At 40.7% G+C, this 24,956-nt stretch overlaps 1 protein-coding gene across 3 annotated transcripts in view; it reads left to right on the forward strand.

Annotated features, from left to right (window-relative positions):
* The window catches only part of PIKFYVE (phosphoinositide kinase, FYVE-type zinc finger containing), a 65,852-nt gene that overhangs the window by 31,831 nt on the left and 9,065 nt on the right, over nucleotides 1-24,956 (forward strand). For 2 of the 3 annotated variants that reach the window (XM_032693788.1, XM_032693789.1), the window contains 24 exons: nucleotides 1,250-1,379; nucleotides 1,717-1,897; nucleotides 3,247-3,321; nucleotides 3,973-4,080; nucleotides 5,412-5,552; nucleotides 6,225-6,351; nucleotides 8,632-9,818; nucleotides 11,172-11,272; nucleotides 12,430-12,501; nucleotides 13,282-13,453; nucleotides 14,744-14,922; nucleotides 15,404-15,517; nucleotides 16,817-16,925; nucleotides 17,038-17,192; nucleotides 17,771-17,861; nucleotides 18,899-18,959; nucleotides 19,526-19,669; nucleotides 19,827-19,947; nucleotides 21,070-21,165; nucleotides 21,920-22,003; nucleotides 22,497-22,588; nucleotides 23,196-23,360; nucleotides 23,927-23,986; nucleotides 24,428-24,604. In XM_032693788.1, the coding sequence (XP_032549679.1) occupies nucleotides 1,250-1,379; nucleotides 1,717-1,897; nucleotides 3,247-3,321; nucleotides 3,973-4,080; nucleotides 5,412-5,552; nucleotides 6,225-6,351; nucleotides 8,632-9,818; nucleotides 11,172-11,272; nucleotides 12,430-12,501; nucleotides 13,282-13,453; nucleotides 14,744-14,922; nucleotides 15,404-15,517; nucleotides 16,817-16,925; nucleotides 17,038-17,192; nucleotides 17,771-17,861; nucleotides 18,899-18,959; nucleotides 19,526-19,669; nucleotides 19,827-19,947; nucleotides 21,070-21,165; nucleotides 21,920-22,003; nucleotides 22,497-22,588; nucleotides 23,196-23,360; nucleotides 23,927-23,986; nucleotides 24,428-24,604 (3,942 nt within the window). Of the gene's footprint in view, nucleotides 1-1,249; nucleotides 1,380-1,716; nucleotides 1,898-3,246; nucleotides 3,322-3,972; nucleotides 4,081-5,411; nucleotides 5,553-6,224; nucleotides 6,352-8,631; nucleotides 9,819-11,171; nucleotides 11,273-12,429; nucleotides 12,502-13,281; nucleotides 13,454-14,743; nucleotides 14,923-15,403; nucleotides 15,518-16,816; nucleotides 16,926-17,037; nucleotides 17,193-17,770; nucleotides 17,862-18,898; nucleotides 18,960-19,525; nucleotides 19,670-19,826; nucleotides 19,948-20,352; nucleotides 20,398-21,069; nucleotides 21,166-21,919; nucleotides 22,004-22,496; nucleotides 22,589-23,195; nucleotides 23,361-23,926; nucleotides 23,987-24,427; nucleotides 24,605-24,956 lie in introns of all 3 variants that reach the window. The other variant, XM_032693787.1, reaches the window with a different exon arrangement.

Below are 24,956 nucleotides of genomic sequence, written 5' to 3' on the forward strand. Positions count from 1 at the left end.
AGAGTGGTTTAAAGCTTCATCTCTTAAATCTTTCTGGGTTTCCTGTCATCACCACCATCACCACTATTACTTCTGAAATGGAAGGCCATTACATTCAGTTGTCCGTTTTAAAACCCTTGTGCCTTCCAATATCATGGCCAGATGGACCTGTGGCCTTTTTTTTTCTTCCAGTTAATGCTGTTGATTTTGGTGAGCTTGTAAGAGGAGGAAGTAAGGGAGAAATAAGGAGAAAACGCCATTTCAGTCTGTGCTGCCTGAAAAATGAAGCCTTCGATTAAACTGATGCTTAGTTTTTAACTGAGCTTTTACAGGAGAAAGGGGGAAATCAATGTAACTTCTGTTAATCTTCTACACAGATAATTTTGTGTAGGGAGCATCTGGAATAAGTTAATCGTTGTTAAGAGTCTTTCTTTTTTTTCAATATCCCTTCTTAGATTACTGTTGTCTAAGGATTTTGCTTAAAACTCTGAGGAGTTTTAAGCTTGAACTCTGAAGGCTTACATACGTGCTTGATGAAAATTTATACACTACTAGCGTAAAAGACTTAAAATATAGTCAGATGTTATAAGAATGTGGAAGTTTATAGCTTCCCTTTATAATATAATACCTGTGAGGGAAATAACCTAGTAACTCTTTCAAAGCACAGAGAACTGTGCTGAAATAACCTCTAATTTTGGTAATGCAAAACAGAGAGCAATTCCAAGGAGTTACTACACAATATAGTGATTGAAAGTGGCAGGCCTTCTCAGACTGAGGACTATCTTATACTGTTGAAACATACTTTCTGTTTCCAAAATGGCTATCGTTTGTGCTGACATTTAGGATTTTAAAAGTTGTATTCAGTGGATACAGACTTCATTTGCAAACTGTTAATTGTAGCGGATCACATACCTGTGTGTGTGATTGTTAGGTGGAGGCAGATGAGAAGACGTGCTGAAATGTTTCAAAAAGCTTGTGCCGCTTTTTTGACAGAAGATCTTTGAGAATTCGGTAGAACAGTGCTGCTGTTCCAGAGGAGAAAACTGTCTGCTGTTTGCTGGCAGTACAACAATTCTGGTAGCTCACTTTTCCATTGTACACTTACCACTCTTACACTGTTTGCAGCATCATGTTGCTACCTTAAACTCAGTGTTTCAAGAGGCTTAGACTTATGTCTTAGTAAATTCTTTCCTTTTCAACATAGCCTTTCAGAAAGACACAGGTATTCAGCTGTGACCTTCTGTTAACAGGATTTGTTTGTCTCTTGCAGAGTCATTATTCAACAGAAGGGTGGAGGAGAAATCCAAAGAACTCTTTTTCACGCCCCTAGGCTGGCACCACAGCAATCTGGATCTGCTGAGAGAAGAAAATGGGGAAAAACAAGCCATGGAAAGACTGCTGTAAGAAACACATAGCAAAAGGAATTTGCGTATCTTGAGTGAAAATTCCTGAAGCCCCTCTATTCCATCAGCATCTACAGTGGATGATACAAGGAACTAATTTACATTAAGAAAACAGCTTTTTCACAGTATATTTTGAATGGGGTTTTTTCCTTGTGATTTTTGTATACTGAAGTACCAGGCCAGAGTTGTCTGTAGAACATTCTAGGCAGCTGTTCTTTCAGAGGACTTCCTGTATTGTAAATGTTAAGAAATTTGCTTCTGAAATATGACTTCAGCTAATTGCTGCACTGTATTTTTTTTCAGGAGAAATCATTTTATTTTACCTTTTTTGCAGGTCTGCTAATCACAACCACATGATGGCACTGCTTCAGCAGCTGCTATACAATGAGTCCCTGTCACTGTCCTGGAGGGATATCATTGTACCTGTGGTCTGCCAGGTAGTTCAAACAGTACGGCCTGATGTCAAGAACAGAGATGATGACATGGATATCCGCCAGTTTGTCCACATTAAAAAAGTAAGTTTCAAGCAGTGGATGTAGGGAAATAAAAGGGTGCAGCTGTTGGCAGCACCCCTTGTTTGAAGAGAATAGTCCCCTTCCCCTGCCCCCAGCATATTCACTGGTGTGTAATTGCCAACATGGCCTTATGATAAAGTGGGGTTCTAGAAAAAGTTGCATGGAGGGAACTTTGCATGCTGTGAAAGGGGCTTTAATGCCCCGGAGCTGACCTCTTCTTTCAGGCTGTAGGCTCCAGAAGGTGGCAAAGAGTAGCACTTTTGTAGTGACTTGCTTTATTTTTTAGGTTCCTGCTTGTTTTGTGCTTGAATTTGGAGATGTACCTAATGCTGGATAAGTAGCTTGCAGAACTCAGTATAGCAGTCTGTTGCCCTATAACTATCCATTATGGAGGATTCAACTCCTCCCATGCCAAGTACAATGACTTTCTTCAAGAGGAAAGCTTAATTGTTATGGAATGGTGCATCCAGTTCTGCCAGATGGCCCAGTGTTGACATTGTTGAACTGTAAGGCTGGAGTTCTGGCATGCAAAGTTTATTCTGAGAGTCTGATGTGAAACTAACATTGAAGGAGCTAGTGTGACTGATGATTGAAGATTTGGGCTTGTTTTTCTTTGGCCGAGTTCACCGCAGCAGGACTCTTTTGCTTGAAAGCTATGTAAGATATGAGGAGAACCTTATAATTCTGGTGGTGGCTCTGTGGTATCTCTTCAGGCAGCACCACTTGTTCCTGCTTCTCCTGAAACTCCAGTTCAAAGAGCAGTTGTTCAGAGCTGAAAGCTCTTCACAGCTGTCTGCTGTTTTCACATGCTTGTATTACAATGTCAAATGTTCTCTAAAACACATTATTCAGAAACCTGTTTCATGTTGTTTATGACTCCTGTGATTGCCTGTGACTGTAGGCACACCAGTCAGCTGTTTGATGTATTAGAATAGTAGGTAGAGGTTTGTTTGGTTTTCTCTCCTTTTTCTTTTTTCTCCCTTTCCTTACAATTTATTTTTTGTTAATAGAAATGGCATGTGCAAAGATATATGCTCCCCATGGCCTATTGAAGTTAGATTCCCTTATCATGCTCCAGGGTATACCTGGTTTAACAAATAAACATCTCTTGGGAGGGGTGTAAAAATCCTAGAACTTAGTACTTGTTTTCATGTTGTCCTTAGTTTGTTAGGCTTTAAAGGAAAAGAGTTGTGTGTCCAGCATGACTGTATCTGATTTTTCATCTGATAACTGAGGGTGTAGCTGAAGCCTGCACGTCACCTACAATATGTGTTTTCTGTATTAGGTTTACTGCACTAGAAGATGTGGGAGTGTATGACAGTTCCTGAAAATGTTCTTTGTTTTGTTAGATCCCTGGTGGAAAGAAATTTGACTCCATGGTGGTGAATGGGTTTGTTTGCACTAAGAATGTTGCACACAAAAAGGTAATGCAGCTTGATTAATCAAGTGCTTATAGTAATGCATGCTGTGGAAACAAGTGTGCTGAGGCTTGATTTTTGTGTTGTGAAGCTTCTCTCACCACTCAGGAGGTTTGCAAGCTTTCTCTGGTTTGAGACCGCGGACAAGACTGGCTCTTAGAGCATTTCTTTTCCAAACTGTTTTTTTTTTTTTTCTAGCCCAGAGATTCTAGGGGAGAAACTTTCTTCATACATACACAGGAAAACAGCCTTTCCATCCCTACCATCACATAAGGCATCTAATGACTACCTCAGCTCTTAACCAGAAAAAGGCATTTGTAGTTCTGACTTACAATAGTATAGTGAAATGAGCCTTTAAGGCAAGAGGGCACGATGGAAGTGAACTGAATGGATCAATGTATCAAGACTTCAGGGTTCTTAGCAGTGGCTGAAAATGTCTAGCATTGCCTGCTTACTGGACAGTGGCTGTGAATTTCCAGTGACTGGATGTAACAACTTCATAAGGAGGAAGAATATATAGTTGGGTCTGCAGGGTGGGGATAGCTGAGACACTTTTAAGGGAGGGTGGGGACTAGTCGTGGGAAGTCTGTCTCTTGTGTGCTTCTTCCTCTCCTCTCCATGTGTTTGTATTTTTAACTATTTTTGTGTCTTTCTTAGATGAACTCTTGTTTAAAAAATCCCAAAATTCTTCTGCTGAAGTGCTCCATTGAGTATCTCTATCGAGAAGAAACAAAGTTTACCTGTATAGAGCCTATAGTACTTCAGGTGAGAATATGCTTTTGTTTTTGGTTAAAAAGCAAAAAAAATCATGATCAGTGCATTTTTTTCAGCATGTAAGATGGAGCAGAGTGAGTGAGATTGAACAGAAAAATAGAGAACTTTCCTCTTTTAGTAAGCTAACCGAGATAACTGCTGCAGTAAATACCATACAAACTTGTAGTCGTGTATTGAGGGTTTTTTGTCTTCAAATTATATGTGCTGAGAGCATATGTGTGTGAGCTTTTGATCCTCACAATGCAGCATTTTACAAGACTTGTTTTGTTTTTAATGATACCTTCTGAGCCTCGTTTCACAGTGTTAGAGCTAGATAAGATTTAGGTTTGTGTGAAGAAATATTTGAAAAGTTCGTGTAGGTGAGGGTTAGGTCACACCCATGTTATTTCTTGTCAGGCTTGAAAAAAATGGAACAAAAACCAACCTAATGAAGTGATGAACTAGAAAATGTCACTTTGGAACAGGTGCCCTGCCCCATTGAGCAGGGACATGCCTCAAATATGTAAACACTGAAATATGTAGACCTTTTATTTAACACACTCCATTCTTGTCTGAAAATTGGTCCTCAGGTGTTTACCAGGATACCTATAACGAGGGTATTTAGTGTCCTACTGAGTTTTTGTTCTGAGGAGCTGCCAAACTGCTTTTGTGATATCTTTATATTGCACAGAACTTTTAAAACCTGACTGATGTGAGCTGCAGTAACACAACTGAGAATACCTGGCTTGGGAAGCTGTGTCCTCCCTCTAGCAGTGTAGACCTTTAGTTCTGATGCATTGCAACCTGATTTCTCTTTCTGTGTGTAGTAACATAAGTTTCTGAGGATGTGTGTACACTTATAGAGGCATAGACCACTGTCATGCTTTTCCTGAATGTAAGTATCTCTGAGTGCCAGCACTCAGCATTAGCATGTATCAGAAGGTGGAGAACATAATACTGCAAAGTGCTTTGGTTTATAATGCTCTAGTTCTAGCACCTTTTGAACATGAAGCTTTTTTTTATGTGTGAGGATGTAAGGTGCATATATATATATGTTTGGATTCTGTTGCAAGTCCCTCACTTCACACTGTCATTGGACTTTATTCTCATGTGCAATTCATGCTTATAACAAATTAGTGATAAACTGGATGTTGTGCTGTGGGAGCATGGAAATGTGCACAACGGGCAACTGATGTTGCTTTCTGGATAGCCATTTTCCCTGTTGTATGGAAAGGGCCAGTATGTAAGCGAAGGGGAAAGTAATATTAAGCATTAAAGCATTTTGGGTTTTTTTTCTGATGGGTTTGCAGTAGTTAACTGCCATACTTTGGTCCCGTCTGCAGGAAAGGGAGTTCTTGAAGAACTACGTGCAACGGATAGTTGACGTCAGGCCTAATTTGGTCCTTGTTGAGAAGACTGTGTCCCGAATTGCCCAGGACATGCTCTTGGAGCATGGTATCACTCTGGTCATCAATGTCAAGCCGGTGAGCATTCCCAGTCAGAGTTAGACTGGGCCTTGTGATAGATCTCTAATATCTCTTTGTAGCAAACTCTCTGGAGAAAGCAAAGAGTTGTATTATTTTCTCCTCTAACCAAATCTGGGCACTTTACTAATAGTACCTCTCTTCCAAGAAGGCAAAACAGGCAAACCTAGAGAGTAACTTTTCCTCCGCTCTTCGTAGCTACTCTGCTGTGTCCTTGTTTGATAGGACCTTATACTCTGGTTTATTTCTAGTTAATTTTGGCACTTTTTTGTAGCAAATCATGCCTGGGTCCTTAGTGACTGTGAGAGAGCCTCTGTTCCTGTGAGGCAGGGTACAGACAGCCATACAGAGAGTAGCTGTGGGAGTTGGCTGAGCTCCTGGCATAGTCAGCATTATGCTGACTGCACTGCACCTCCTGGAAGTACATGGATCTATTCAAACAGAAAAGTTTGAGGAAGGGCACAATCTTACCACTCACCAGAAATATTTATCCAACTGTCTTTCTAAGATTCTTGTATGTTGTGTATGCATATTTGTGAGATTGGGTTTAACTCAGAATTTGCATCTCTGTGAGAGATTTTTCTGGATCACACTGGTGGTTTTTGGTTTATTTTTTAAGATTTGGAGTCCTCTTCGCGTTGTAGATTCTTATTGTTCTTTCTGTTTTTATAGCAAGTGTTAGACCGGGTAAGTCGAATGACCCAGGGAGACTTAGTGATGTCAATGGATCAACTGTTGACCAAACCACGTTTGGGAACCTGCCATAAATTTTATATGCAAGTTTTTCAGTTGCCTAATGGTGAGTAAAGCTTGATGTGTCTTAGCTTATGTCCGTGAAAGGATAAATACTTTGCTCCTTTTAAATAGCTCTAAACTATTGGGTTCCTTGTGTGACTGAGTATTATCCTACTCATTTTTCATCTGTTACCTCTTGGAACTACAGTGAACAGGCTGTGTACAGAATAGAATGATCTTACTAAGATGAAACAAGATTTTTGTATAGATTGTATAGATTATCTATATTGTATATAGATATAGATTTTAATCAGACTAATTTCTTTCTCCCTGTAGTGGTTTGAGCTCCCCGAAAATCCAATTTCCAAGCTTCCTCACGATTTGCTTGAGTGTGAGAGGGTTTTCAGACATAACAGAACTGCTAGCATGAGAAAATTATATCAAAATTTATTACTAATACAATAAATACTATAATACATTTATAGACAACAAGTCTAACTATCTGTCTTATGGTAAAGCAATATATTTACATAGATCAAATCCCTCCTTTCCCTCCAATAAAAGTTCAGAAGGAAAGAAGAAAAGATCTTTTCCACTTTCAGGGCAGCAGTGTCTCTCCTCTTCAAGGCAGCAGTCATAGCTAGATTTGTCGTAGCTGGAAAATCTCTCTCTCTCTCCATTACAACACAGGGTTTTTTCTCACCCCTCTTGGCCCTTCAGCTCCAACCGAAGGTCTCTCCCGTGGGCTGCAAAGCAGGGACAAAAGTCGCCTTACCATGGTCATATCACAGGGTGCAAGGCATCCCATGAAAGTCCCTTCCTCGAGGGGTGAAGTCCCCTCAAGTCAGAATGGTTTAGGGCTCTCAGTTCAGTTTTTTACCCCAAGCATTCTAACAGAGCTCCTTTGCTCCGCCTCAGCTGCTAACATGGCAGGGAGGAGGGGGAAGGCCACTTCTCCTGCATTCCTTTGTGGTCCAGCTCACAGGACATCTCTGAGTTCTCAGCTCTTCTCTCTTTCTCTAGCTGCATTTTGGGACTCCCTAAAAGCTTGGAAGCCCACCCCTCCTCTTCAGGAGGTCTCTAGGTTTTGGGAAGGTAATCCAGTCTTACCCAAAACAGTCTCTGCTGATTTTTCTCTGCTCTGTTGCCAGCTCTCCCTCCTTGCAGGACATCTCTGCGTCTCTCAGCCTGGCTATGTGCCATGTTGCTGGTTGCTGGCTATCTTCTTGGCTTTCAGCCACAGCTCTTCACTCAGCGCTGCCTCTGCTGCCACTTTTCCGTCTTCTGCTGCCCACTCACAGTGGAGAAACTCCCCCAGCCTTTGGCCATGGCACCTGATCCAGTTTAACGCTATTCCGGGTTTCCGCAGCCCCAGCCTGTAGTTTGTCTGTTCCAACAGGAAGGAGTAATGCAGCATCAGATTTCTAAGGCTTTTGTAAGCCAGCTGTTGAAAATATTGCAGAATGAAGATTTCATAGCCTGTCTGGGCAGTATCCTCACTGTAAAGAATTTTTCTGCACTGAAATAGAGAATCACAGAACAGCCTGTGTTGGAAGGGACTTGAAAAGATTATCTGGTCCAACCTTAATGTATCCAATCAAAACTTGCCTTGGTGCAATTTGTGCACGTTGCCCCTTGTCCAGTCATTGTGCATCTTTGAGAAATGAAGTTCCTTTTTCTCTGTAATCCCTCCAAGGCAGTGGAAGTCTGCCAAGGAAGAAGGAAGAAATGCTGCTTGACAGGTTACCAGTGGTACTGGCACACATAAATGCTGTAGATGCATATCTTTGTGGAGGTGCAGTCTTTGTATCTCTTCATAGAATCATAGAAAGGTTTGGGTTGAAAGGGGCCTTAAAAATAATTTCATTTTAACCCCTCTGCCATGGACAGGTACAGCTTACACTAGACCAAGATGCTCCAAGCTCCATCCAATCTGTCCTTGAACACTTCCCTTTCCAATTCGCTGTTGCTCCTTCCAGCCTTTAAATTGCCCTCAAAATGTCATAGGCTTTTTGTCCTGTAAGGATGAGCAAATGTGCCTGGGATGATAGTGGTTCTTTTGCTTCACTGCTGCAGGGTCTCCAGTGATCTTAGAATATGCTGTTTAGGCCAGTGTGTTCCATATGACCTTCACTTAGACTTTATAGTAACTTTTTTACAAAACAGGAGAAGTTTTTATGGCAAATGCTTGTTTGCTTGCAAAGATAAGTTAGTACAGTAACCTCAGTTTTTGTAGCTACCGATGTTACTTGCTCTTAGTCTCTGTTACAATCTCTTCAAGTGTGTGAGATACCTAAGAGCAGGTAAACTGTATCTTAACTCCTATGTCTTGCTTTTCTACTAGATCAGACAAAACCCCTGATGTTCTTTGAAGGGTGTCCTCAGCACCTGGGTTGTACTATCAAGTTGTGTGGTGCTGCAGAGTACGAGTTGGCTCGTGTGAAGGAGATCCTGATCTTCATGGTCTGTGTGGCTTATCATTCCCAGCTGGAAATCTCATTTCTTATGGATGAGTTTGCCATGCCCCCTACTCTCACCAAAAACACCTCCTTTCACTCCCTTATTGAGGAGCCAGGAGATGAAAATGAACAACAGAACCTCTTCAATGGTGAGGATTTCAGCACAGCAGTCAAAGACATTGAACTGTCCTCTGAAAAATTGCCTGTAATTTCTGAGTCAGTGTCCTCTGATGAGGTCAACTTGCTTGAACCAAGAGGTTTATTTGAGAGAAGTGACCAAGAGAACAGTCAGCTGGAAACAGTGTCCTCAAAACAGCAAGAACATCACAAAGTGGAGTCACCATTTGCAGTCTTCAACTCTGTACCTCTTGCAATACCTGAAACATCCCTGCTGCCCCTCCATGGCATGGACCAGCACTTGGTCACTCTGGATAGCCAGGCATTAGAGCCTCTTCAACAGACAGATGATTTGCAGGAGTCCAAGAGTCAGATGAGAGTCTTCAGAGACCCTCTCCAGGATGATACTGGTTTATATGTCGCTGAAGAGGTAACTTCGTCTGAGGATCGTCTCAAGACTTACTCTGCAGCATTTAAACAGGAGTTGAAAGATGTCATTCTCTGTATTTCTCCAGTACTGACATTTCGTGAACCTTTTCTTTTGACTGAAAAAGGCATGAGATGTCCTGCCCGGGAATACTTTCCTGAGCAAGTTTATTGGTCTCCTCTCCTCAATAAGGAATACAAGGAGTTGGAGAGCAGAAGGAAGAGGCAATTATTGCGAGATCTCTCTGGACTGCAGGGAAGGAATGGGAGTATCCAAGCCAAGGCTATCCAAATCTTACCTTCTCACGAGTTGGTTAATACTAGAATAGCAGAACATCTACGTGACAGCCAGAGCTTAGCCAGAATGCTGGCTGACTATCGGGCCAGAGGAGGGAGGATACTGCAGAAAAGCACAGATCCCTTTGCCCAAACTAAGGATGTGTCTAGTGTCCCTACTGGAAAAACTGGGTGCAGAATTGAAGAGGAGGAGAAAGGACTGGCTCAGAGTGAATCCTCATGGTCTCATAAGGTAAGATGGAGGTATGCTGCTGTAAACCCAAGTTACATCAGTTTCTCATGGTATATAGAAGGTGTAGTGTCTCATATTAAACCAGAGGGTTGTTTTTTTTGGATCTTTTTGTTTGGTTGTGGGGGTTTTTGTTTTGTGTTCTTGACTGGGACGTAACTGGATTTTAGATTGAAGTGCTTTGCAATCATTCAGAACAAGAGACTGCAAAATTTCTGAGAAATGCACAAAGTCAGCCCGGAGTCAGTGTATTACACTGCCTGTTTGACTTGGCTGTACCTAAATGATTTCTGAAAATGAGTCCATGAAGAGGGAGCAAATGTTAAGAAGTTTCTTAAACTGAGCTTTCTTGCTCCTTGACTTTGGTGATTTGTACAAGTGTAAGATTTTCATTTTCAGAGGGCCTAATGTCATGGAAACATCAGTAGGTTGTAATTACATTAAAGTAATTGATTGATTGTAAAAGTTTGGGTGATTTGAAGAAAAGTGACAATCTCATAATGGGGGGGGAGGAATGTTCTTTGAAATTTCAAAGCATGGGAGTATGTGCTTGTAATCAATATTTAAAGTTTTGGTAAACTACCATGGAAGTAACTGACTTGTATCTGAGGAAAAGGACCTTAGTATTTTATTGAATTATAAAAAAATCTGTGAATAAGAGTGGCAGAACTGATCTGTTGTAGTAGCCAAACATTTTGGTCCTGGAGCCAATTGGCCCCCATATTCATGAGCAAAAGTCACTTTTTAATTGGTACTTAAATGTAGATCTGTGTAGCTTCACAGGCCATAAACTGTAAGACTAGCCCTTGCTCTAGATCAGACTGGTTGATGCTGTTTTAAATGTATTCAATGATCAAAGAAAAGTATTTGGTGACTCCATAGTTCTGTAGGGTGTGGAAGGGAAAAAAGCTCCATCCCAGCAGCAGCAGCACAGTAAATCTCTTGACAGAGAACAGAAAACTGGAATCGTTCTATAGCCTGAATGAGTAATTGAGGTATAATGTATTGGCAGAGTTTGAATCCAGGGTGTTGTAAACCATACAGTGATTTGGAGACTTTGGATGTTTGTCATGGAGCTTTTGTTGTTTTCTGTTCCTCTTGACTTCATTTCCACAGAAACACATGCATGTGCTCTGGTTTCATTATGCATATTAGTTATGTTGTTCTAAAAATGACACTTAGCAATTATACATAGTACAAGTTTACCTGAAGCTTGGAGATAATGCCAAGTTGATCTGTACAAAAGGAGCAAGCAGAGTCTTTAAATAAAACTACTAGAATAGAATTTTGTCAACAGAAGTTGTGTGTGAATGGAGGTGTCTGTAACCAGTGAATGAGTTGATTTCTCTCTATTAGGTGGATTGCCTGAGTCCGGTAAACCATCAGAGGCTCTGTGTTCTCTTCAGTAGCTCTTCTGCTCAGTCCAGCAATGCTCCAAGTGCCTGTGTTAGCCCCTGGTATGAAAACTACTCCTCTACAGCTTATACTGTTGCTATCCCTTTTTTTCTGAAGTCAAGGTCAGTGCCTACCTCATAGCAGTATTTCTTTGAGGATTCCTTGGTAGGCTGTACCCATCCTGTAACAGGAACTTTTGCCGAAAAGATTTTGCTTTGCCTGGTCAGGTGACTCCTCAGCAGTATTGCATGGCCTCTCTAATCCCGAGGCATGAGTGAGAAAGCCCAGCCTGAAATCAAATGCTTTAGTTGGTCTTTCACTGCAGGGTAATGCCTGTGTGTGTAGGGCAGCACTGCATGCAGTCTTGTGGGGAACAGTCTTAGTGTAAATGAACACACAACAATGTCCAGGCCCAAAAATGAGCCTTGTGAGAATCTCTGAGTACTTATAGATTGTATTATCCAAGACTGGTATTTGAATATATTGCTGTCTTTCTCATATTATAGTCATCAGTATTAAGAGCTTTATTTCCATCTTAGGGAGCTGTGATTTGTTAATCGTATGCAACTTATGACACATTTTTATCTCTACTAAACAGGACAGGTCTTGGTGTTTAATCATTTAGATCAGGGGAAAGTAAAGAGAAGGCCCTCTTACAGGGAAGGGTCTAGAGTTCCTTTAAAAGCTTAGAAATGAGCCAGAGAAGATGGTGATAAGTTCACCAAACAGCAACAATAAAGGATGTAAATTAGTGATGTTAGAGGTATCTGAATTGTGACACTTTACGCTGATACACATTTTTAATGGCTTGGTCACCTCAGGCTCTGAAGAAACAAAAGGTGCTATTAAATATTCTAGAAGAATAAGGGTTTCTTAATTTTTTTTTCATATTCTGGATGTACCCTTTTTGTAGCTATTTAAGTGTTAGTGTTTGAAGCTTCAAGCTGCCTAGACTTCTGTGCCTAGATGTTTTTGAACATGATCTTCGAAAGTGCAGTTGGCTTGTATTAGACTTTTAAATGTCAAGTTTAAAGTTGTTCTAGCAGGACTCTGATCTCATTAGCAAAGCTGACAACAGGGATCTAGGAAAAAAGTCTTATAAGGTATACAGAGCTGTAAACAAGCCAGCAGTGCATTTAGATCTGTGCACCTAAAGGCCATTGCACACCTAACAGTGGCAATATTGAGTCTCTAAAGCTGGTTTTTTTCTCTGCTTTAGGATTGTGACCATGGAGTTCTATGGGAAAAATGACCTAACTCTAGGGATTTTTCTGGAGCGCTACTGTTTCAGGTGAGGAGGAACTTATTCTAAATGTTGTTCTAAACAAAACAATAGCTTTTGATAGCTCTGTGAAGTTGACCTGCCACCCTCTATCACTTGGGAGAATAGCATGCAAGTCTGCAGAGCTGGTTGCGTCCTAGTAAAGCTTACCACCTAAATCTGTTGTTCCCTTTGCTTTACTATCATGCTATGGTGAAACAGGGATTGGATTTAAGAATTCATTTAATCATGCTCACTCCTTACAAGCAAATACATCTATTGCTTTTCTATTTTGACCCTGTCTTTCTTATTTCCTTTATGAGCAAGTGGAACAGATTATGAAACAAGATTTATAAGTTCATGAAGACAAATGTGTTCACTTAGCACTTTTTTGTAGCAATTAGGGCTCTAAGCACCTAGTTAAGAGTCTGACCATGCCACATCTTTGCCCTCAGTAGCATGTGCTTTGGTACACTGCCAAAGTGGTCTTTTAATTTAGTGCCAAGCACTTCCATAGGTGCTTTGATCTTTATTTTGTGGATTATATATAATATGCCTTTAGAAAGTGATTCACTGCTTTTGGGACCCATACAGCCATTGCTGGCAATGGAACTTCCTTACATGCTTCATTTCTAAATGAGTACAGTTCACTTGGCAGAATTAGCCTTCACTAAAAGTTTAGGAAACTTTTTTTACAGTGAAGGAAAATAATAGCATGATATTAAAGGGCTTGTTAGTTAGATCTGTTGAATCAGTTCTTCAGCAGTGCCTAGTTATGATCATTCATAAGTGTTTCTGTTTCTCTATAAGGCCTTCCTACCAGTGCCCCAGCATGTTCTGTGAAACACCAATGGTGCACCACATCCGTCGCTTTGTTCACGGGCAAGGCTGTGTGCAAATTGTGTTAAAGGAGCTGGACTCCCCAGTCCCTGGGTACCAGCACACCATTCTTACTTACTCCTGGTGCAGACTGTGCAAACAGGTAAGGATGTGGGCTTAAGAATCATTGCTATTCCAGTTTAGTATTCTTGTGACTGGCTTCGTATGAAAAGGCAGCATTTTTGAGAAGGTGCTCATCTCTGGAGCTATGACTAAACAAACAGAAAACCTGTTGATGGTACAGATATTCTCATCTTACCTACAAATTCCTCTAGTAGAAATGGGGCTCTTGAGGGTGAAGCATCTTGTGTGAGGCAGTCTGGTTAGAAAGTGTCAAAACTGGCTCTGAGAGGATAGATTTAAATGGAAAAAATGGAGTTGCCCCCTAAGAGGTGAAGAGTATGGTCCCTTCCTTGCCATGAATCAGTATGAGCATCAAAAGAATGTATGTGTGGGGAAGGGCAGACTCCAAGAGCTACTGGGTTAGTAACTGGCTAAAGCCACCTGGCATTCTTTGATCTGCTATGGACTGAACAGCCTGTATTGCATCACCATGACGTCTAGAATTCCTTTAGCCATCATTAGAAAGTAACATTTTCATTAGAGGAATGCTAAGTTGCTTTAAGGAAAGCCCACGGGATGGTAAGATTGTGTATTATCTGAAACTTCTTCTGTAATTTAGCTAAGAAAACATTGCTAACTGCATCACTAGCTAAACATTAAGAGCCTTCAAAGAGAGGAGACTAAAAGTTAATGAAAAATATTCGCACAGTGCCTGAGACGTAAAACATCTCAATTACCCATGTAGATGACTCAATTCACCTACTTATGCTGACTTAAACATGGGTGTTGGATTTAAAGATACCTGGAGGAAGTTAATGTAACTGCTGACGGCAGGCCCCGCACTGCTGTGTATACACCTACTTTATAACCTTTTGTATCTGTGTGTTCATGTAAACACTAATATGTTTGTGGCTGTGTGTCTACTCTAAGCTTGCAAGCACTGCTGAAGTTGAAATGCACTGCAAAACAATACCACTGCATTTGTAGCTGAAGAATCATGGGGGAAAAAGTATATCATGTAACCATTCCTTCTGCTTGGGTTGCTGGAAATTGTCTCTATGCAGAGAAATAGCATCCCAATAAGCTTCCATCAGGGATATGTTTGGACTCCCCCAACTTAGCACCTCAACTGCTCATCAACTAGCAGTTTATCAGATTTGTTTTTACTATGTGTTGACCTTAGCTTTGTATAAATGCTGTCTTTGTTGTTTAGTATGTTTAGGGTCATGGGCGTTTCTGGTACTAAAAATACTAGGTTGCTGTCGAGATTAGCCTGTCCTTAATCTTGTTTGAAGGATGAAATCAAGACACTTGGCTTTCAATTTTTCAGGTGACACCGGTTGTTCCTCTTTCCAATGACTCCTGGTCCATGTCTTTTGCAAAATATCTTGAGCTGAGGTTCTATGGGTACCAGTACACGCGAAGGGCCAATGCAGAGCCTTGTGGTCATTCCATTCATCATGACTATCACCAGTATTTTTCCTATAATCAGATGGTGGCATCTTTCAGGTGAGTTCCACTGCTAAAAACTTCTTTCTCTCTCTAGTACTGTATGAAGCATATAACCCTACTAAGGATTCATCAGTTCTGTTCTTCATTGTGAGTACAGCATGGGATAGCATAACTGCATTATAACCACAAGTGCAGGATTGTTTACTGGCTTGCAGAGGGCATTGTGGTGCCATCACTGTCCTACATGTGGTGAGGAATGTTCTAAGAGTGGATGGTTCCAGTTCATGATACATAAGAGAAACACTTTTCTCTATGTAATTCCAAAAGCTTTCAGAATTTTGTTTTTCCGATATGATCTGTGGTTTTACCTTCTGCCGAGAAGATACATGAACAGGGTGTTATCGCTACTAGAAGTAGCAAAAGCCCTAGACACATTGACAATGCCCTTTTTCATATAAAGGCCTCAAACCTCAATATGGTGTAGAACTGGTACTATATGGTGTGAGTCTTGTTAATAGCTGTTGTATTGCCTTCTCAGCTACTCTCCAATCCGGCTGCTTGAAGTGTGTGTCCCACTCCCCAAGATATACATCAAACGGCAGGCTCCATTAAAAGTTAATATTTTGCAGGATCTCAAGGATTTCTTACAAAAGTAAGTTGTTTTTTTTTTAATATCTTCCTCATCTTATTTGTGTTTTGTACTTTTATTGGCAGAACACATAACTGTTTTTGCTAGTATGATGAGGTTTGCTAAATATTTATTCATTATATGATAGAAAAGTAATGATTTAAAACATGTGTATATATTTCTAAGAGAGTGTGGTATTGAAATTTTTTTTATTACTTTTACCTACTCTGTCTGTACTAATCACTCACATTTTTGTCTAGTGGCAATTCAGCTTAAACATAGCCAGTAGAAACTAAGATTCTTTTCTTCTCCATTCCTGAATGTTGCACTGATAGCTGAGTGATATAGCATGTTTTTGAATGATGCTGCCGGGTAGCCACTGAAAGGTTGACCATCAGCCAGTGTCTGAAATGTCACCTTTTCTTATGAAATGCCTTCTCAAGCACAGGTAAAGTATTTTTAATTCCTCCTTCTAATGCTAAAAATGAAACAGAGAAGGAGGTGGTCCTAGAAGACTAATCTGAAAACTGAGATAAAATTTGTACCCTTACCCTAACGTTGCTATATAGAGCATCTGACTGAGTTTAAATTATGTCTTCATCCCCAAAACCTGCAAAATCTATTGTCCAAATAGAACTGTCTTCATTATATTGGTCATGGAGCAACTAAACTCTCTGACGTATAAACGTAATTGCCTTTGTTAGCTATTGAATATGATGGTAGCAGGCAGACTGGTACCTTCTTGTAGTGTAAGGTAAGCTACCATAAGCCTTGACATCTTCTATATATAGGAACAAAAAGGTGGAAGACAGACCTGATAAAAACTATGTTAAATCTGGCCTGACTGCTGTTCTGCCTGGTCGCAGCATTCTTGGGTGGCTGATGTCTCTGTGACCACCTGACTTCAAAACCTGTGGAGCTTTGTTTAGAGCTCAAATAGAGGTACTTATTTTTTCTGAGTCTGCTGGTGGAGGTGTAGCTTGCAGACCCAGATTCTTCCTAGTCACAGGTGACACAACAGTTCCCCTTTGTTAGTAATGCATTTGTGACATGCATTACATCTTTGACAACTTCCACTGTTAAGAGTAAATTGTGAAGACAAATATCAGTTGTGTGTAAATTTTAGGTTTCTGCTGTTACTAATGAAGTTTTTCCAACTTCCTCTCTAAATTCAATGGGACAGCCTACTGTGCAGGAAGGCTGCCATGTGTTGTTTTTTGTATTCTCAAATGCTAACCTTAAACATGTTCAGACTTTATAATTAGAGAATGTTGAAGATACTGCAAGTAGTCGCAGCTTAACTCTTTGCATCCCTGTTGACAGAGTGTCACAAGTGTATCTTGCTGTTGATGATCGCCTCGCTTCTCTGAAAACGGATACTTTCAGCAAAACGAGGGAAGAGAAGATGGAAGACCTCTTTGCCCAAAAGGAGGTAATAGACTGTTTTCACATCAGCAGACTATAGGCTGAAAAATGTGGGTGGGAGCCACTCAGGTTTTGTGTCATCTCAGGTGACGGAGCACTGACAGTTTTTCTTCTGACAGATGGAAGAAGGGGAGTTTCGAAACTGGACTGAGAAAATGCAAGCAAGGCTGCTTTCATCATCATTAGACACGCCTCAACAGCTGCAATCTGTTTTTGAGTCTCTGATAGCTAAAAAGCAAGGACTTTGTGAGATGCTACAAGCCTGGAATAATAGGTGAGAGGACACATGTTGGAATTGTGAGCAACACTGATACTGTGTTGCTTATAGGAGTGAAGAGGTTTTACTGTACTGTCTTTCCCTATAGCACAATTGCTCTTTATAGCTTGTGCTGAATGTCCTTTACTGATTAAGACCACAGAGCTGGTTGATTGAAGCAGAAATCATTTGAGGCCATATAATAAAAGTATTGTGTTTTAGATCCCATCTTGCATCTGGAGGAAAAAGTGTCATTTAAATAAAGGTGGAAAAGATATGAAGAGGGGAGCATGGGAGACCAGTTGATTGGGTGAAATTATCTCAGAGGTGAAGAAAATGTCCTGTCTTTGACCATTTGGAACGTTGCTTTGGCACATGTTAACAGCAGTCTGAGTTTGCAGTAAAGACTTGTGAAATCATGCTGGCTGTGTTCTAGTATGGAGAAACTTCATAACTTGTGTCAATTAGAAATAGTACCAGTAAACTATCTTTTGATTAATTTTTCTTTGGTGCAATGTTTTATGTAGGTTGTTGTGTTTGTTGTTGTTGTTGTTGTTGTTTGCTTGTTTTTAATATTTTTTTTTTTTTAATTTAAGATTGCAGGATCTCTTCCAGCAAGAGAAAGGGAGAAAACGTCCATCAGTACCTCCCAGCCCTGGAAGACTGAGGCAAGGTGAAGAAAGCAAGGTATGAGTAGCAGGCTAGAAGCCTCTTAAATAATTTTTTTCCTGTGGCACCACAATAGTCTTAAGCCTGGCTTCGGTTCACTTTAATAATTAGTAGACTGGTTTTACTGCATCCTGTGGTTTTCAGCTGTAAAAGTTTCAATTGCATGTTAGTATATGTATCTTTTCCTGAAGATGCGAACTAAGAGCCATATTGTATAGAAGAAGACTTAAGTATGAATAGGAGTTGATGATTTTCTGTGATGTTTGTGTAGTGTTGATATGAACACTACCAGCAGAGAGCTGCAGTCACTGTCATGTGTATGCCTAGATAGGAATTGGGTCATCTGAATAGACCCTACATTACTGCCCATCAGTTGTATCCCTTGTGAAAAAGAAAATGCAAAAAATATTGAGAGAGGCAGAGCAAATGATATAGGAAGGACTGATAATCAAAGCGGGATCACCCCTGCTTTGTGATGTGTCATGTGGGAATTGACTGAGGTCCAAATGATTTTGGACTGCTGCCTCAAGAGCTCTGTCCAAGTGTACAGTTGCCAGCATGCTGAACATTCACCCTATGGGGAGCTGGTACTCTGAGGAAAATGTTTGGGCTGCAAGGCAGTCCAATATAAGCATCATGCAGGGAGGCTGAACTCCCAATAGTTCTATCATTAGCAAGGAGCACTAAAAAACCCCATGAGACCCTGGATTTGCTCTGCTGCATGGATACACGTCCTTTCCACTTAACACATATTTGTGTTAAAGTGCTAAAATAAACTAACCCTTGATCTAGCAGGAAGTAGGTTCAGATAGAGGGCCAGTGTAGTGTTTAAAGCAGCATACACAGATGATAGCCATCATAAGTATCTTGTGAACCTGGGTTGCTGTTGCTTTGGTTTTTCTCCTGTGCTAACAGATACAGTGACAATTCAGAGGCTGAGAAGTGGGTGGGAGCGCTCTCTTGTGGTTCATCTGTTTTTGCAAGTGTTCCACAGAGGAGCAGATACAGCTGTAAAGAGCTTGGCATCAACACTGGTATTTTGTTATTCTGCCTAGATCAGTAGCATGGATGCTTCCCCACGCAATGCTTCTCCAGCACTGCAAAATGGAGAGAAAGGTCTGTTACTTATTTTTCATAAGCTACCAAAAGAAGCTTGCTGTAACCCTTTCCCTAACATAACAAGGGAGCTTTCGTCAAATTTGATAATTGAGAGGAACAGCGAATCTCCATTGTGTCAGATTTGCTCTTTCTAATAGTAAGATAGAAATCAGCTATCTGCTGGTAATATGAAGCTGAATTACTAATGATACTAAATTGGCCAGCAAGGGTTTTCTTTTGAACTTGAGTTGAAAAATTTTCAGAGGCTTTCTAAATAACTGAATAACTACAGGGAGTTTGGGAAATACCTCTCACCTCTTCTGTGTTATGGATGCTGAGACCTCTTACCTGTGAGGCATACTGAGAGTTTGTGGGAACTGAAGGTAGTAGTTATAAGAGTATGCATTTTTTGGAGGTTATGTACTACATGGATTAGCTTGCCCAGTCCTTTGCTCTGTGTGGCCATACCTGCTTTCTAAGTAAAAACTTTTTGAAAGTAGATACTGGTGATAGCTTGGGCTGGGAGCAAGCAATATAGCTTCTGACAGGTATGTAAAATGCTTTCTCATGTCCTTAACTCTCAGAGGATCGTTTCCTGACTACTTTGTCAAGTCAGAGCTCCACAGGCTCCTCCCATCTGCAGCTGCCCACTTCCCCAGAGGTTGTATCGGAGCATATGGCTGGTGCCAACACACTGTCTGAACAGGATACAACAAGCAGCTCAGAAGGTATAGTTCAGTTGTGGTCTTGTATTCTTTCTCTTGCTTCTCTGTGGCAAGTGTACAAGATCTGTTTAGGAAACAGCAGATCTGGTAACTCTCTGGTCTGTTGCCATCCTTCTCAAGTTTGATATAGTGATATAGATTTAACTTATGTCTGTTCCAGATGTGTTTGATGGACACTCATTGGGATCTACAGACAGCCAAGTGAAGGAGAAGTCTACTATGAAAGCTATTTTGGCTAACTTTTTGCCTGGAAACAACTATAACCCCATTCCATTTCCCTTGTAAGTACTGCATAATATATATAATGTACAAAATTAGCAGCCTGGTCAAATTGCGGACAGAACTGTGCATGCTTTCTTTGCTCAGTATATAATTTAAGTAATGACTTGTTTGCCTCTGAATAAACCACAGAACTTTGTCAAGCTAGGATGTTTTCTGTGTCCCTTCTAAGTCTTTATAGGTTACTCACCTTTCTTATTAATGATGTGCCCTTATGTAAATACATTATCAGTTTCTTCTTGACCTAGCAGGGATGCCTCCTCAGAACTCTAGTGGGAGACAAATGGTTGGGGGAAAAGGGGAGAAAGGTGCCTTCTAACTTCATTGCTGTGGGGAGGGAGTGGAAATGTCCTTCCTTAGCAAAGACTTACTAAAGCTACATGCCTGCCTCTTGTTTTTGCTTCCAGACCTCTTCCAAGGGTTGGACTCAAATTGGCATTTTCTGGGTGTAGGTCAGGTTCAATGGCTACTGCATGTGCCCTCAAGTCCCCCTCTCATGTGAAGATGGGCAGGCTGGAAAGTCTTTCAGCTACTTGGTCTGCATGCTTTGTAGTGTTTCTCGTTTGACATGAGCCTAACGTTTGGCAGCCTGGGTTTAACTTCTGAATCCTACCCCCAGAGTAGAAGCAGAGGCCTTGGGCTAATGAGGAAAAAGCTAAAGGACTGGACCCTACAGATAAGTAAAGAAAATCTTACAGGAACCCAGGAGGTCTTGGGCAATTTTCTGTGCTAAACCGCTTGTTCAGAAAAGAGTCCAGGTTTGTCCCCTTCTTTCACTCTGCAGGCTATGCTGCAGGACAGTCAAACCAAACTCAGGCAGGTTTCGGTGCCATTAGAAACAATGGCTGCTAAACAGACATAGACTCTTATTCTAACCTGGAGCTGGTCTTCTGATATAAGCAGCTTGCTTGAAATGCTGACTGCTCTAACACTCTACCATTTAGAATTAACCACATAGTTATGAATGTGTCTCTTGGGAGAAGTTGATCTGGGAAGCTTTGTTTCCATGCTGAGACTTGCAGCTTTTGCCTGGGAGTGCAGTGATGAGATTTGGGGTTTGACCAAAGGTTCTTTTCTTTCCACAAACTTTTATGATCTACTAACAATCTGTCATTTTCATTTAGTGACCCGGATAAGCACTACCTGATGTATGAGCATGAACGTGTACCTATTGCTGTCTGTGAGAAAGAACCAAGCTCCATCATAGCTTTTGCTCTCAGGTACTGGTGTGGTTTTGCTGTTCATCTGACACACTTTGTACTTTTGCAGCTTTTGTGTTCAAGGAGTATTTAAATCATAATGGTAGGGAACATGATGATGTCTTCATTAAGCCATGTTGAGAGTTTCTGCCAGAGCTGAAGTTCTCTCCTTTTACTACTAAGATATGGAAAGTAGACTTTCCAACTTGCAACTAGATTTCGGACTGTTTTAGTTGAACTCTAGTACACAAAAATTAATTAGCTGTGTAGTGTTCCTTGTAATGAGATACTATTAGAGAAAAAAGTGCAACTAAAGTTTGCTCGGCCTCTCCAACCTGGAGGAAGTGCAACTGAGTTAGGGAACAAGAGTTGGTACTGATACTGCACTCTGTCCCTTGCTACCTTTGGTCATAGCAGCTCTTGCTACTACTCAGTTCTCCAAATCAGCTGCTTCAGTAAACCTTGGGGATTGTGTCACAAGGGAGTAGATTTTTGAAGAAGCACATTCTTAAATTGTGGGTAGAGGAGAAACAAGGGGAGATTTTTCCTGCAGTGTTATTTAGAGCAGCTTATGTTCTAAGGAAATTAAGTTCTAATAATAAGAAAAAATGAAGCAGGGATTTTTCTACTGTGATGTATTGTTTCTTGTGGTTGTCTCTGAACTGAATTTTTGGGTTGGTGTTAGAGTCTTGCAGAGAACACTTAACTCTTAATTTTTGTTGGGTTTTTTTCCCCTTTCTTTCTTTTTTTTAATTTATTTTCCTTTCCCCTTCAGTTGCAAGGAGTACAGAAATGCCCTGGATGAGTTGTCCAAAGCATCTCTGAAGAACAGTTCTGAAGAAGTACTACAGCCGAACAGGTTACATGCAGTAAATATAGTACACAGAGTGAAGAGACAGTGATTGTAGTGAATAAGCCAAAACTAGACGGGGAAGAACCTGCAAAATATGCCCCTGTTAGGATATTTGCTTTCTGATGGAATCTGACACATTCCATGTAACTAACACATACTTGTAGTACGAGAGTTTCCATTTCATGTTAGGGGCCATACTGGCTTCATCACCTAATCCCTGGACTGTGTGCATGGTAGCATTACTGGGCCTGCTTACCTTTCCTATGGTGATGGATGGAATTTTTGCTATGGACCCTGAGTGGTTTTTTTTTTTTTTAGGAAAGTGGAGGAGGACAACTTTGGAGAGTCCTACACCATTACAACTTTAGACAGTGCCTTCTTCCCTTAGCAGTACTTGGTGTTAGGCATGGGGGAGAAGTAAATGTCCAGGCATAAAGGAGTAGCATCTCAGATGGTAGTATTTTTTTGGTTCATGACTAATTTTTCTTTCTCCTTTCAGCATGTCAGACAGCAAACTGAAGAGCAGTAGCCCTGTCCGCCTGCCCGAGGCCAACATGGGTCCTTCGAATCGCAGTGCAGAACCAGAACAGCGTAAGAACATTTTGCCAAAATCATATCCATGATGCTTAGCTCAGCTCAGACTTGAGTCCACTTAACCTGGATTCTAGATGTGAAAGTTAAGTTAGAAAAAAGAAAAAACATTCTGAATTGAAATCATAACTAGTCTTAGAGTTGACTTCATGTAAAACATGAAAGGGGTGTGTGTGTGTGTGTGTCTGTGCGTGTGTTTGTTTTTTGAAGTCTGTGGCTTTCTCTAAATCTTATGAGATCAGACTCATTTTCTTGATTTAATATTTGGACCTAGAGTTGCCTGTTTGGTACGATGCCCTCTTTTGGCATTGCCTTCTTTAAAAAGATGGCAATTAAAATATTTTGGAATGGAGATACGAAGTTCTTACTATGTTAAAGATGCTCATGCTTGGTCTGTTTTCAAATGACTGCATTCTAGGGTGCTACTCAGAACACTATGTCAGCTAACCTCATGGACCTTGGTTGCCTGTAGAATAGTAAATGAGTTACAGTTGAATGACATCATTCCTCCAATTAGAACAATGAATGGGGAATGCTCATATGAATTATGCTTTTATTAAACTGCCCATGGAAATGCCAACACCATCTTTGTTTCTTTTCACTGTAGCAAAGAAAACATCTGGTGTTCTGTCTTTCTTCCGTGGCACGGGAGGGAAGAGCCCAGACCTGTCTTCCCAGAAGAAAGAGACCTTACGTGGTGCTGACAGTGCTTACTACCAGGTTGGACAGATGGGCAAAGAGGGAGCAGAAAACCAAGGAGCAGAGGCTCAAGGTACAAAACTGCTGAGTCTGTCTTCTCTCTTGGACTGTTACTTCTCCCAAACCTCATTCATATATGTAAGGCCTAGAATACGCTGCTCCTCATGCTTTTTCAGCAGTCCAAGGTTACTCAGCCTGCATTGAAAATGAGTTGTTTGAATGTCAAATGTGGGTTTCTCCTAAAGACATTGCTCTGCTTTGTGATAAGGGAAATAGGATCTTTCAAATCCAATCGATAGGTACATTGAGTCTGGATTTGAACGTCTTTGGATTGAGTTGACTGCAATTAAGCAGCCCAGTCGCTCTTTCTCACTTGCTGTTTAATTTTCATCGTTTCAGTTCGTGGAAAATGAGTGAAGAGAAAGAGAAAGGTTGGACTTATGTGTCCATGAACAGCAGTGCCCTTCTAGCATGTGTTATATCATACAATTGTAGTTATATTTCTAATTCCCTCTTTATTCTTGAAAAACAAAAAGAAAAGATTTTTCTTGTAATGTCAGTTTACAAGTAGAATCTGATGTGGCTTTCTCAGTATTAATGATGAACAGCCCTGACAGAATGGTCCTTTTATGCCTTCAGATGATGGAGATGGAGGAGATGGACAGAAGAAACAGCTGGTGAATCCCCATGTGGAGCTCCGTGAGTAGTTGTCAATAATAACCTACTCTTAGCTGACAAACTCCTTTCTTCATGCAAATGTAATGGAAATCTTGAAGTTAATAATTATTTTTTCTTTGTATTTGGCACAAAGGAAAAACAAATCAAGAAAAAAGCAGTGCAATTTTTACTTATTGTAATTAATTTCTGTTGTAAAAGTACCCTATGAAGTTTTCTTTTTCAACTGATCTTTTGTCTGATTGCTATCCCATGGCATACACTGTAGGCTTACCTAAAGGGAGTTGACTGTCCTGTGAGTTTTCCATTTAAATCCTATTAATTGAAAATTCCAAATTACAATAAGTGTGAGAGGGATGTTTAGCACAACAATATTCTTCTAGACATCAGTTAAATTTCAAAGTGTCATCTCAGTTAGTCAGTGAGTGTTGCATATTGCTGATGAAGAAAACTGGTTTTTTGCAGAGTTTTCAGATGCGAATGCCAAGTTCTACTGCCGGATTTATTATGCTGGCGAGTTTCACAAGATGCGTGAGGTGATACTGGGAAGCAGTGAAGAGGACTTCATCCGGTCCCTCTCCCACTCAATGCCCTGGCAGGCACGAGGTGGCAAGTCTGGAGCTGCATTCTACGTGACTGAGGGTAAATGCAGCTTCTTCCCCCTTTGTAATTGGACGGCATTATTTGGGAATGATGGTGGTTAGTGTGTCATTTAAAGCCTGATTACCTCTATCCAGAGGGTTGCTGACTGAAGTGGCCACTTAAAAAGGGAAAGTTAAGTGGATTGTTCTGGAGTCTTCAATATCAAATTGTTTGTCTTTTTGTGTGTGCAGAAGAACAAAATGTAATTCTGTTTTTCAGCAGTAGCAATTAGGAAGGCCCCTGTAGCAGAAGGGTTATACTCTCTTAGACAGGCTTTAGAAAACAAAAACTTGGGTATAATTCAAGAAAAACTGGTTGCTAAAAACACAATGTTTCTTCTAATATCACGTGC

The sequence above is a fragment of the Chiroxiphia lanceolata genome, chromosome 7 (assembly GCF_009829145.1).
Source record: "Chiroxiphia lanceolata isolate bChiLan1 chromosome 7, bChiLan1.pri, whole genome shotgun sequence".
NCBI classification, from domain to species: domain Eukaryota; kingdom Metazoa; phylum Chordata; class Aves; order Passeriformes; family Pipridae; genus Chiroxiphia; species Chiroxiphia lanceolata.